This window comes from Monodelphis domestica, chromosome 5 (assembly GCF_027887165.1).
Source record: "Monodelphis domestica isolate mMonDom1 chromosome 5, mMonDom1.pri, whole genome shotgun sequence".
In the NCBI taxonomy this organism is placed as follows: domain Eukaryota; kingdom Metazoa; phylum Chordata; class Mammalia; order Didelphimorphia; family Didelphidae; genus Monodelphis; species Monodelphis domestica.
Window position 1 is genome coordinate 91,266,470 of NC_077231.1, and position 12,610 is coordinate 91,279,079.

The 12,610-nt window shown below is 39.2% G+C and overlaps 1 protein-coding gene across 1 annotated transcript in view; it reads left to right on the top strand.

Annotated features, from left to right (window-relative positions):
* Nucleotides 1-7,507: 7,507 nt before the first annotated feature.
* Nucleotides 7,508-12,610, top strand: part of STAB2 (stabilin 2) — a 184,258-nt gene continuing 179,155 nt past the window's right edge. The window contains exon 1 of the mRNA XM_007503337.3: nt 7,508-7,829. Coding sequence (XP_007503399.1) covers nt 7,749-7,829 — 81 coding nt within the window. The 5' untranslated portion in view covers nt 7,508-7,748. The remainder of the gene's footprint in view (nt 7,830-12,610) is intronic.

Sequence of the window (12,610 nt, forward strand, 5' to 3'; positions counted from 1 at the left end):
AGGCTTTAAGCTTAAGCTGCATTATTCAGGCTTTTTCAAATCTACACAATTAACAAAACAATAAATCAAGCCCCGATTTGTAGCAATTGTCAATTTCTAAAGTATAAACAACGATAATAGAAATGTAGCCGTCCCTTCTTTGGGGGGAAAGGGGGGGCAGCCAGGTGGCACTTCCTGAGCAAATCTCTTAACACCAATTGCCCGTCCTTACCATTCTTCTGCCTTGGAATTGACGCTTAGTAGCGATTTAGGAGACTGAAGGGAAGGGAAGGGAGGGGAGGGAGGGGGGAAAGCGAAGGGAAAGGAAGGGAAGGCAAGACAAGGGAAGGAAGCCAAAAGGGGGAAATGATTGTTCCAAAATTGTACAACTGGAGTAGAGATTATTTCATTCTTTGTATTTCTGTCTCTAGCACCTAACATAGTGTGGGGCACATAAATGGTTATTGAATGACTGGTCTTAAGTGACAGAGCTGGACCTCAGTTTCTTTATCTGTAAAATAAAGGTGTTGGACTAGATGGCCTCTTAAAGTTTCTTCTAACTCTAAGTCGGTGATCAGGCCAGTCTCTTTGCTTTTATGTACCTCAGTTTCCTCATCTGTAAAATGAGAAGGTTGAACAAAATGGCTCCCAGGTCCTTTTTAGCTCAGTATCTATGATCACATATTTGTCCATGACTTGCCCTCATTCCCACAACTAACAAGTGGCTGAGTCAGGATTTAAAGCTACTTCTTGCTAGGGAAAAAAAAAAAGAATTCAATTTAGCTTTGCTCAGATTAGTCTGTGAAAGTGATAAGTGAAAGGACTTGTTCCTGCCCTTGATCATTTCTATAGTCTTAACAGAAATAACCACCAGATCATTCCATTGTTACTATAAGAAGGAAAAGGAAGAAGTGCTTTGTACAAAGCTAAAATGGATTCCAGGAATTTGGTGAAATGGGGAGACAAGATGGATGCCTAATCGACTCTTGTACCGAGTTATTTAAATAGAAAAAGTTGATGTATTTTTAAATGCACGACTAAGAGCTAAAAAAGAGGAAGCTCCAGCCCTCTACAAAATAAGATTATTCTAACAGTACTTGGAAAATCTAAGCTGGATAACAAGTGGCTCTGGCTTGGCCAGGCCAATACTTGGACTTTCACAGTACAAATTATTTCCTTTGGAACAATTCTGCCTTACTCCAGCAATAGGCTCCTCAGAGTTTTAGAGAATTAGTCACCATTTAAAGGGGGGGGGAGGGGTGCAGCTGCATGGCTCAGTGGATTGAGAGTCAGGCCCAGAGATGGGAGGTCCTGTGTTCAAATTTGACCTCAGAAACTTCCTAGCTGTATGGCCCTGGGCAAGCCACTTAACCTCCACTGCCTAACCCTTACTGCTCTTCTGCCTTGGAACCAATACACTGTAGGGAGCCAATACAGTGGTGATTCTAAGATGGAAGGCAAGAGTTTAAAAAAACTTGCCCTCTCTCTTAGAATCAATAATAGGTGTTGGCTCTAAGGCAGGAGAACAGTAAGGGCTGACAATTGGGGTCTAGGCCTTGTGCTTTATCCAATGAGCCACCTAGCTGTGGCCTCTCCATTGCTCTTAAGTGAATCTATTTCCAAGTGCCTGGTGAATTATTTTAAGCAATATCCATTCATTCAACAAGCATATATTAAGCTCCTATTATATGCCCCAAATTGGAGATGAAATACAAAAAAATGAAACAGACTTTGTCCTCAAGGAGTTTACTTTCTATTATAGGAGACCAGCATATATGTACATATATATGTATGTATGTGTGTATATATAAATCAACAAACATTTATTAAACTCTTACTCCATTCCAAGCACTGTGTAAAATACTTGAGGAAGGGCAGCTAAGTGGATGAGTGGATAGACTGCCAAGACCTGGAGATAAGTGAACCTGAGTTCAAATTTGACCACAAACACTTCCTAGCCATGTGACCCTATGCAGGTCACTTAACCCCAATTGCCTAGCTCTTATGGCTGTTCTGCTTTCAAACCAATACTCTGTATCAATACTAAGAAGGAAAACCAAAGCCATTGGGGGGGGGGGGGCACAATACACGTTTTTTAATAGGAGCAGCTGCTTTCTACAAAGAACATTTATTCTATAGGAAAGTAATTACAACATGGACACAGATTAGCAATTACAAAGTTTTAGGCTGTTTTGCCTCTACCTGGAATGTTATGGCTGTAGTGAAACCCAGGAAAGAAATTCTCTTTGTAACTAGTTGCCTGCAGCATTGAGAGGTTAAAAGTCCTGCCCAGAATCCCAATTATATGTGTGTGTGTGTGTGTGTGTGTGTGTGAGAGAGAGAGAGAGAGAGAGAGAGAGAGAGAGACAGAGAGAGAGAGAGACAGAGAGAGAGAGAGAGAGACAGAGACAGAGACAGAGACAGAGACAGAGAGACAGAGAGAGAGAGAGAAGCAGGATTTGGATCCAAATGTCTCTACTCCATGTAATTCATGAGTATAATATTGTGCTCCAAGGGATGACCCACTCATAGATACAGAGAAACTTGGAAAGATTTAAATGAACGAATGCAAGTGGAATTAAGAGCATCCAGGAAAACAATGTTATCAGCCTACAAATAAAATGAAAACTCCTCCTCATAATAATCAAAATGGAATGGTACAAAATTAGTAGAAGAGTTCTGAGAAGACACTTCCCTCCTCTCCTTTACAGAGTTGGGGAATAGAAGGTCCACAGGTGAGGAATATTGAATATAATGTCACTTTTTTGACTTTTTGATAAGTTTTCTGATTTTTTTTCTCCTATTCTTCTGTTGTCTCTCCTTTTTTTAATTCTTTGGTGTAAGATATGGCTCACTTGGAGAAAGGAAAAAGAGGGATGTTGAAGGGCCTAGACAATATAAAAGCAAGAGATGAAAATAAAAATTAATTTTGGAAAAAACTGCATGCTATAAAATTATGATGACCAAATTTGGCTCCAAAGAAGCAATTTGGAAAAGCATCTCCCATCCTGTCTTTATGGATGTGAAACACTACCAACTATGCCAAAGTTTTTTTCAATATGTTGGTTAGTTTTGATGCAGTTTTTTATTTCTTCTGTCTCTTTTTTCTTCTTTCTTATAAGGTATTTGAAGCAATTTGATAGACTAAAAAGCTAGAGAAAGCCCTGGATTCAAATCTCACCTCTGATACATACTGGTCACCATGACCCTGGATGAATCATTTTAACTCTTCTTGCTCTGAGTAATTCTCTAAAATTAGAAAATGCTGACACATAAATAAGAGACTTCTTACCTGAAAGTACCCTATAGAAATGAAATCACAGCTCCAGGCCCTTTCCTTGTTATAAAGCATGGCTTTCTCTAGAGGAAAAGGAAATAAAGTAGTCTGGGAAATAAAGGCTGATGAAACAAAATATATCCAAAAATCATGTTTTTGGTTTTTAAATAAGAGTTCATTGACAATCTTAGAGAAAGAAGTTTTAAGTCACCACACTAGGGTTGGAAACCAGCAGAGTTGAGAAATAAGAATGATCTAAAGAAGGGGAGTGAATGTAGATGGCTTTTTTGAGAAATATGGCTATGAAAGGAAGGAAAGAATTAAAACAATGGCTTAATTTGTAGGACTGAATTAATAATAGAGTGTGAATAAGTGGGAGAGAATGATAACTGAGAGTATAGATAGGGAAAGAGGAAGGCTTGTGTAAGAAGTAGCACCTGAGATGTTCTTTGAAGCAATATGGGCTGTGAAGAGAAAAGAAGAGAAATTCCTAATGCAGGAAAGAAAAATGACTGTTAACCCTCCCTTGATCTCATTCCTTCCTGTTTTTCTGCAAAACAGTGTTTTCAAAATCATCTTGCTATGTACTCTCTTAACAAGATATACAAAGACATACCTTCTCATTAGTGTACAAAAATAAGTATTCTCCACAATACTTTTTAAAAAAACCTTCCCTTGACTGATCTAAATGATCTATGCCCTGAAATTGGTATAACTGTTTTCCTTCCTTGACATCCATCCTCTCCCTCACTGTCACTTCCAGAAAGCCTCCAAGGCTTAATTTGCCAGGAGAGTAGTAGAAATGGCCTCTTTGAAATTCAGTTTACCAGTGCGTGGTTTTTAAAATTTAGGACTCGATTTCAATAGCATAGAAAATCCAGTGAGATCGTATGGAAATGAACTACAGCTTGTCTTAAATTTACTGTCCTTGAGAGCTGCATGGGCCACTGAGAAGATAAATGACTTAACCAGGGTAACACCACCAGGATGTATCAGAGAACATACTTAAATTTAAGGCTGGCTCATTTTGAAACCAACTTATCTTCCATTAACTCATCAGTGTAAAAACAAAAAACAAACAAACAAACAAAAAAAGCCAGGCAAGGCAGCCCCAAACCCTATCCTTCCATGAAAGCCTGTGACCTTATTGTGAAATCACTACAGGAAATGGTTCTTGACCTTTCCTGTCAGCACCCTCCTTTGGCCAAAGGACATATATCAGAACAAAGTTCTGGCCCTTCTCCAGAAATAATATCAGGAATAATAACAGTGGGTTACATTTCTAAAAACTCTCTCAAATCAACACTGAGCTCTCTCTATCATCACCCTTTGAGGGTGAGAGGGGAAAATATAGAGAAGGGCTTACTCACCCTTGTGAGAGTTAGGAAGCAGCCCTTCCACAAGGAACTTGTGGACTGGGTAAATCTCGGTACATTATTATTCAAGGTTTGAGAACCATTCATTCATTCATTCATTCATTCAAAAAGAATCTAGGGTCATAGATTTAGATATGAAAAGAATCTTAAGGGTCAAGGAATCCAACAGCCTCATATTACAGGCAAGGAACCAATTTGAGTCCAGAAGAATTAAAGTGATTTGCCCGGAGTCACACAGGCAGTATACCTCAAAAAGAACTTAAATCTAGCTCTTCCTGACTCCAAGATCTGAAATCTAGTGTTAACATCACTTTACCTAAGAATTGTATGTTCATTCATTTTTCAGGTATGTCCAACTCTTTGTGACCTCATTTGGGCTTTTCTTGGCAAAGATGCTGTCGTGGTTGGCCATTTCCTTCTCCAGCTCATTTGACAGATGAGGAAACTGAAGCCAACAGGGTAAAGTAACTTGCCTACGGTCACATAGCTAGTAAGTGTCTAGATCTGAACTCGGGACAATGAGTCTTCCTGATTCTAGACCTGGTGCTCTCTTCACTGAACTACCCAGCTGCCCCACCTCAGAATTAGTAGATATCTAATAAATTAACATTGCATTTAATCTAATTAAATTTTCAGCCTGGTGCTATGATGAAATTTATTCCTTATTCTCCTGGGTGTTATCTGCAAGGAGATGGTAGAGATGAAGTAGAACATAGGGGACTATTGACCCAAAGATCTAGTCACCTCACTCTCTTCTCAAAATCCCTTAATGGGTTCATTTTTAGCCCTACAGTAAAATACAGAATCTTCAGCTTAGCATTTAAATACCTTTCCAATCTGGGCTTCACCTATCCTTCCATGCTTATTTCCTATCACTCCCCCTCCTGGATGCTCCATTCCAGCAAAACTGGCTGCCTATTTCCTGTAGACAATATTCCATCTCCCATGACTGTACCTTTACACAAGTGCCTCCCCTTCCCATCTGGAAGGCACCCCTTTCTTACCTTTGCTTCTGAAGAATCCTTAGCTTACTTCAAGCACAACTCAGCTGCTAGCACCTACATTCTAACCCTAATTATTAGAACTCACTCCCTCTTGAAATAACTGTATAAATTTGATAGAGAGAATTGGTATTTGCTTATTTTTGTGCATGGGGTGGGAGGGGGAGAATGAAAAAATAAAAGAATAAAAGCTCCAGGAGGTCCAGTTATATTATACTTTGGCCTTTAGACCCCAATCCCTAGATCAGGGCTGGGTATACAAAAGGCACTTAATCAATGAATGTTGTATTTAATTGAACTGACTTGGTTGAATTAAATTGAATTTCTATTTAATACAATAAGGCTAATAAAGCATTCCTCTCCCCAGCATCCTTTGAGTTAGGTAAAGCAAATGTTATTATCTCTATCATATACATGAGATCATTGAGAACATACTGCTTTGATAGCAAAGAAACAACTGAACTTAGCACCAAAGTCATCAAGGAGCATTAGGTAGCACAGGAAGCCTCCAGGTGACATAGTACCTCCTCTGGAGCATGGTATCCTGGAGTTTCTCCACTCTGGTGCAACTTAGTTGGTCTCTAAAAGGCCGATGATATAAGATCTGGTTTTGTGAAGTTCACCCTGGACACCAAAACCTCTAATGATGGCTCTAGCAGCTAGGAAATATCAAAGTCGAGTTTTAAATTGAAGTCAATCACTTGGACATTTCCATTGCCACTTCAATAGCAAAGGCTACACTTTCAGCCCGAGTCCCATCCCCTCCAGAAAGCCCTTCCTTGGCTATTCCAAACTGTCTCCTCTGAACTCCTATTGCACTTCAAGTATGTTCCATAATACTGAGTCTTTCTGGGGCAAGTCAAAAAGTATTGGTTTCCTTTAAAAAAATGATGGTACAATGGAGGAAATGTTGGCTATGGCATCAGAGGTCTTGGTTCTTGTATTTCTTATTTATATGACAATGGAAAAATCACTGAGCCTCAGTTTCCTCATTTGTAAAATGAAGGGATTGGACTAGATGACCTCTGAGATTGCCTAAAGCTCTAAATTTATTATCCTGCCTAGATGACCTTTGCATATCACTTCATCTCTGTAACTCTGAGGCTCCACAAGTTATTAATTCAAATAATTTTTTAGTACTTTTGCTTTCATTTCCTAAAAACTATAGGATCTAGAACCATAAAAAACATTAAAAAGTCATGGGTTTATATCTAAAAATGACCAAAGCTGGGAAAGGTTCCATCAACTTGCCTAATGTTTCATTTTATTAAGATCTGGATAGCTAGGTGGTACAGTGTATGTAGTGCCTGTTTTGGAGTCTGGAAGGCTCATCTCCCTGTTTTCAAATCTAGCCTCAGACACTAGCTGTGTGATCCTGGCAAAGTCATTTTACCCTGTTGGCTTCAGTTTCCTCATCTGTAAAATGGGCTAGAGAAACAAATGGTAAAGTATTCCATTATCTTTTCCAAGAAAGTCCCAAATGAGGCCATAAATAGTTGGATATCACTGAAAAATGACTGAACAATAAAGGAAAAGAGAACTAAAGACAGAAGCAACCACCAACAGAGTCCTCCTTTTAGGCACTCAATGCTGACAAACTGAAAGTCTGTTCAGTTTTATTCCATTCATCTGAGGGGGCATGGGGCCCAGGCCTCACAGAGGGAAATGAGTTATCGGTTTGGTGCTGTGAATTGGACCAGGGTAAGGGATCATGGGGCAGGTCAGGCAGGACCTAAGAGGTTGGGGACAGTTCTTAAAAGTTGTGGAGGGCACAGACATGCCTTGCTGTGGCCCTGCCTCTCAGGATATCCTGTTATTCAGCAAGGGTAGTGTGGAGCCCCCCTGGAATGGTCGTTTTCCCTAAAATCCTGCATTTTGGCATTTTTCCTGCTTAGGGCAGGTTTCCCACATCTGTTGTTTCAGTCCTGAGGTTCTCCACAGGAAGAGAAGGCAACTGACTTAAAGGGACTAAAAGGCAAGGATTGGACAGAGAAGGAGTTAGAGCAGCTAAGAGAAAAGTTGATGACGGGCAGCTGATCTCCCCCTCGCCTATTTGGTCATTAGCAACATTGGAGACTTCTGGGGAGAGGAGAGAAGGAGTCAAAATTCCTCATAATGAGAAAAAGCCTGAAGCCTTCCATCCTCATTGGTTTCATCCTACACCTTCTCTGTTCACTAGCTGAAACTCTGGAGCAGGTAAGACAAACTTTCCGTCTTTGGTGGGGCAACAATACACCCCCCCCTGCAATTTTATGATTTCTTCAGTATGGGGAGCTCATGATGCACAAAAATTCCTTCATTAATGCACCTTGGCAACTCCTCAGTGACTGCCTAAAGCAATGGGAGGTTAAGTGATTTGTCTGTGGTGGCACAACTAGTGCCTACTGTAATGGAAAGAAGTCAGGGCACCTGGGTTCATATTTATCTTCCACTGCTTATGGTATGACCTTGCAAAAGTCACTTAAACTCCTTGGGCCTCAGTTTCCTCATTTGTAAAATGGAGGTGATAATAGCAACTGCCTTCCAGGGTAGTTGTGAGGATCAAATGACAGAACATCTGTAAAGGCTTTGCAAACCTTTATTGGGGGTCTTAACCTTTTTGGCATAATGAATCCCTGGGATGAAGCAGATGGAACAGTTCTCAAAATGGCATTATGAAATGCATAAAATAAAATATACATAGCGTGACAATGAAAACCCATTATGATAGTCAATTTCCACAATATGTTCTGAATATTCACAGACTGCAAATTAAGAACTTCTGCTTTAAGCATTTATAAAATCACTCGCTAGAATTCTTGCCTCTAAGGTGGGCTAGAGAACCTTCTAGTTCTAGACCCTAATCCTAACAGCTTGCCTCAGAAGCATAATATGAACCAGCGTCTTCCTGATGACAAAGGTAACCCTTTCTGCACTGTGACACATGGCCATTGGTCTTTTTTTGTCATTTATTTATTTTTCTCTTTGAAAATAATTCCTCAATATCTTCTGTCCCAGGAACAACTTAAGAGAGAAGGGCAAGGGCTAGGCAAGCAGGGTTAAGTGATTTCCCCAGGGTCACACAGCTAGGACATCTCTAAGGTCATATTTGAACCCAGGTCCACCCCAACTCCAAGCTTCATGCTCTATCCACTGTGCCACCTGGTTGCCCCTTTTATCATTTATATAAAGGCTTTTACTTTCCAAAGAGCTCCTAGATACATACTATAAGTCAGGTTTGATAAAAGAAATTTAAGCTCAGAATATGGGGTGTCTTTGTGTTTTGAAAGCTTTTTACTTGTGTCTTGAAATTATGTATATTCTTTATGCCAATATCTACTAAAACATTATTCTGACATTTTTACGGATCTGTGGAATATGTGAGTAATTATGGGTAAAAGTTCAGGATGCATTAATAGCCCACTTCCAGTACAGCTATTTGTTTTGTTCTCAAATATATTTTGAGGTCTGAATTTATAGAGCAAGGATTTGTCATCCGCTAGGATTTATTACACCTTATATTGGGTTTTTTAATTGTTTAATGATCTTAAATTTTAAAGTTAACATTTTAATTACTATTAAATTTTTAATAAATAAAAATTCATTTTCTCTCCTTCCCACCTCTCCTCACCATCCCCCTCCACTGAAAAAGAAAGAAAAACAAATCCCCATAATAAAATTCTATAATCAAGTAAAATAAATTTCTATAATTTGTCACATCCAAAGCTTACATACTTCTCAATTCATACTCCAAGTCTATCACCTCTCTATGAGAAGGAGAGTTTTCTATTAATTTATGAAAGATTTCAAGCATCTGATATACAATTGTGTAATATACTAGGTAGTATCTTCCTAGTATTTTGGAAGTCTTAACTTCTTTAATTTTATTTCAATGAGCAAGAATTTTTTTGCCCTTCACTGAGGCAGCTAAGTAACACAGTAGACAAGGTGCTGGGCCTGGAGTCATGAAGACTCATCCCAGTTCAAATGTTGCTTCAGTTACTTACTAGCTGTATGACTCTGGGCAAGTCTTTGTTATGTTTGCCTCCATTCCCTCCTCTATAAAATGAGCTGGAGAATACAATGGCAGACCACTCCAGTAACTTTGCCAAGAAAACCCCAAATGGGGTCAGAGTCAAAAACAACCAATCAAATAAGGGGGGTAGGAGATGAAGCAAAACCTTGTTACAAATAAATATATTGAAGCAAAGAAAATTCCCATATCAGTAATGATCAGAAATGTGTGACTCATTCCATGTATTAGTCTGTGACTTCGCTGTCAGAAAATGAGTAATATTCTGCACCATCTAGAATTGTGATTTATCATTTTATTAATCAAAGTTAAGTTCTTCAAAATTATTCATTTTTATAATGCTAGGTTTTTACAGCCTGTAATGGTATGTTGCCCTGTTTCTGCCATAATCAACATTGGTCAATAAATCCAGGTTCCTGAAGGATAACCCTTCTATAATTTAGATCATTATTATTATTGTCATCATGATCCTTATTATAATTTATGACTTTCTTCTCATCTTTTTATGGCACTTGGCTAGAAAAGATCCTAAGAATTTTATGCTTCTATCAATCTTTTATATTCTGTGGACTTTAACTCAGATGGTTAAAGAAAACCTACCTTTGTTGGTAATTGACTAAAAATAACCAGACTAAGCTCATCTTCTTCAGGTTTATTAAAAACATCCTTGGGACAATACTAGTAGCAGACAGAATGATATTGATTCCATTTTGATCCTTCATAATTTTGATCTATTTGTACAGGTCTCTATGTTTTGCAAATTTTTTGTTCCACATAGCTTGGAGATTATAAATGGTGATAGCTATTAAAAACATTTCTCTTAAATACATATGGATCAATTTCACATGCAAGTGATTGGCAAAAAATTGTACCAATTAGAATAATTGACCTATATTGATATAGCATTTTTATTGAATTCTCAAGGATATTTTGAAATCTGTGTTTATAGTGTAAGAATCATCATCATCAACACTACCATCATCATTGTTGTTACAAGATTTAAGGTGTTTGGTTCAGTCTAGATCTTGGTATTCAAATATTGCTATTCTATTATACAGAAGTATCCAAATGGGGAAATTTGTTGTTCAGTTGTTTTCAGTCCTGGATAACTCTCCATGACTCTATTTGGGGTTTTCTTGGCAAAGATACTCAAGGGATTTGCCATCTCTTGTCCAGCACATTTTGCAGATGAGGAAACTGAGGCAAATAGTGTTAAGTAACTTTTGAGTGTTACCCAGCTATTAAGTGTCTGAGGCCAAAGTGAAATTTAGGAAGATGTGTTGTCCCAACTCCAGGTCTGGCACTCTCTACTGCACTGCCTAACTGCCCAAAATTTGGAAACATTGGATAGTAATCAATTAACCAGAATTTATTAGATTCCTACTCTATATCAAGCACTGGAAATATGACAAAATTCTAATATCCCCTGCCTCAAGGAGCTGAGGGGAAATAATGGGGGTAATATCTCTGGTATGGAGGGCTTGTCATGCCCTTCTAGGGCAGCTCTCCAGCCACTGACCTTCACCTGACACCCAGCTCTCACTTGTGGCTCCTAGTAGCTGCTAGCATGTGGCAGCGGCCACACCCCGGGCAACGGCTTCGACAGGCTGGCTAAACCTTGTGAAGGTAGCCATTGGGTTGACGTCGACCCTTGGTGAACTAGGGCTTTGCTCACCCAGCATGTGAAGACTGCTTCGGCGGAACAGGCGGAAGAAACCAACAAGAAGGTTCAACAGCTGAGATGGCGATGCAGCAAGGCACTGTGGAGTGCTTAGGGCGTGATGGAGCACAAAAGACAACACGGCCATCCAATGCAGCTGAGGAAGTCTCCAGGTGTAACGACTTTTCGTGCCAATGGACCCAGGCTTCCAACGGCGAGAGTGGGACTGTCTCTGTGCATCGACTTTTCCACTTAAATCTTCATGCACAGGTGTCTTTGTGCACAAAAACGCACAAAGACAATTGTCATCCTCGGTTCGAGAGACAACCAACAACACATAGATACTAAAATATTACAAATAGATACACTGCAATTGAGGAGGGACCAGTAACATCTGGGTAGATGAGGAAAGGCTTCATATATGGTGGCACTTGTCTGAGCTTTGATGAGTTAGGGATGCTAAAAACTAAGCTGAGGAAAGGGTGTGAATTCTAAATATGGGCAGTCCATGCAAAGGCACATGGAAAAGGGATTGTTTTGCATGAGAAGTAATAAGTCAGCTGTTGTGACTGGAAAGCAGAGTGTGAAAAATAGAGTACAATATAATAAATTTGGAAAGAGACTGGAGACAAATTATAAAGAATAAGGTACAAAAGTAACACATTGAGACGTGCTTTAGAGATATCACTTCGGCAGCTTTGTAGAGAATAGTTTGGAGACAGGGAGAGACTAGAAACAGGGAAACCCATTAAGAAGCTGTGGCAGTTGCCCAAGCAAGAGATGCAGAAGATTTAACCTAGGTGGGATGCCATGTATGGAAAGAATTAATATTTATGTTCCCTTATGGGCATAAGAATTTCTGAAGCTGAGAATGAGATTCCTAATTTAGCAGGAAAATTCTGAAATCCAGAGGCATTTTAAGAAAGGAATATTAGAAATTGCCTAATAAGTATGGGAGAAATGGGAAGGACAAATTATATTAACTGTCATTTGATCTAATTAGAGACAAAATCCTAGTGCAAGGTGGGAAAGACTGCTCAGAAAAAAACTGGAATTTGATTTCAAGATACCAACAGTTCCACAGAGTGTCATTTCAAATTATTTTAAGTGCTATTGCTTTCATTCCCTAGAGATTAGATCTAAAACTAGAAAGAAAAAGGGAAAACCCAAACCTTAAGGATCATAGCTTTTAGAGCTAAGAGGAACCAGAGCTGAAATGGGTTGCATCAGCTAGTCCTACCTCATCACTTTAAAGATGAGAAAACTGAGATCTATAAAGGAGAAGAGACCCACAGAGACACCCAA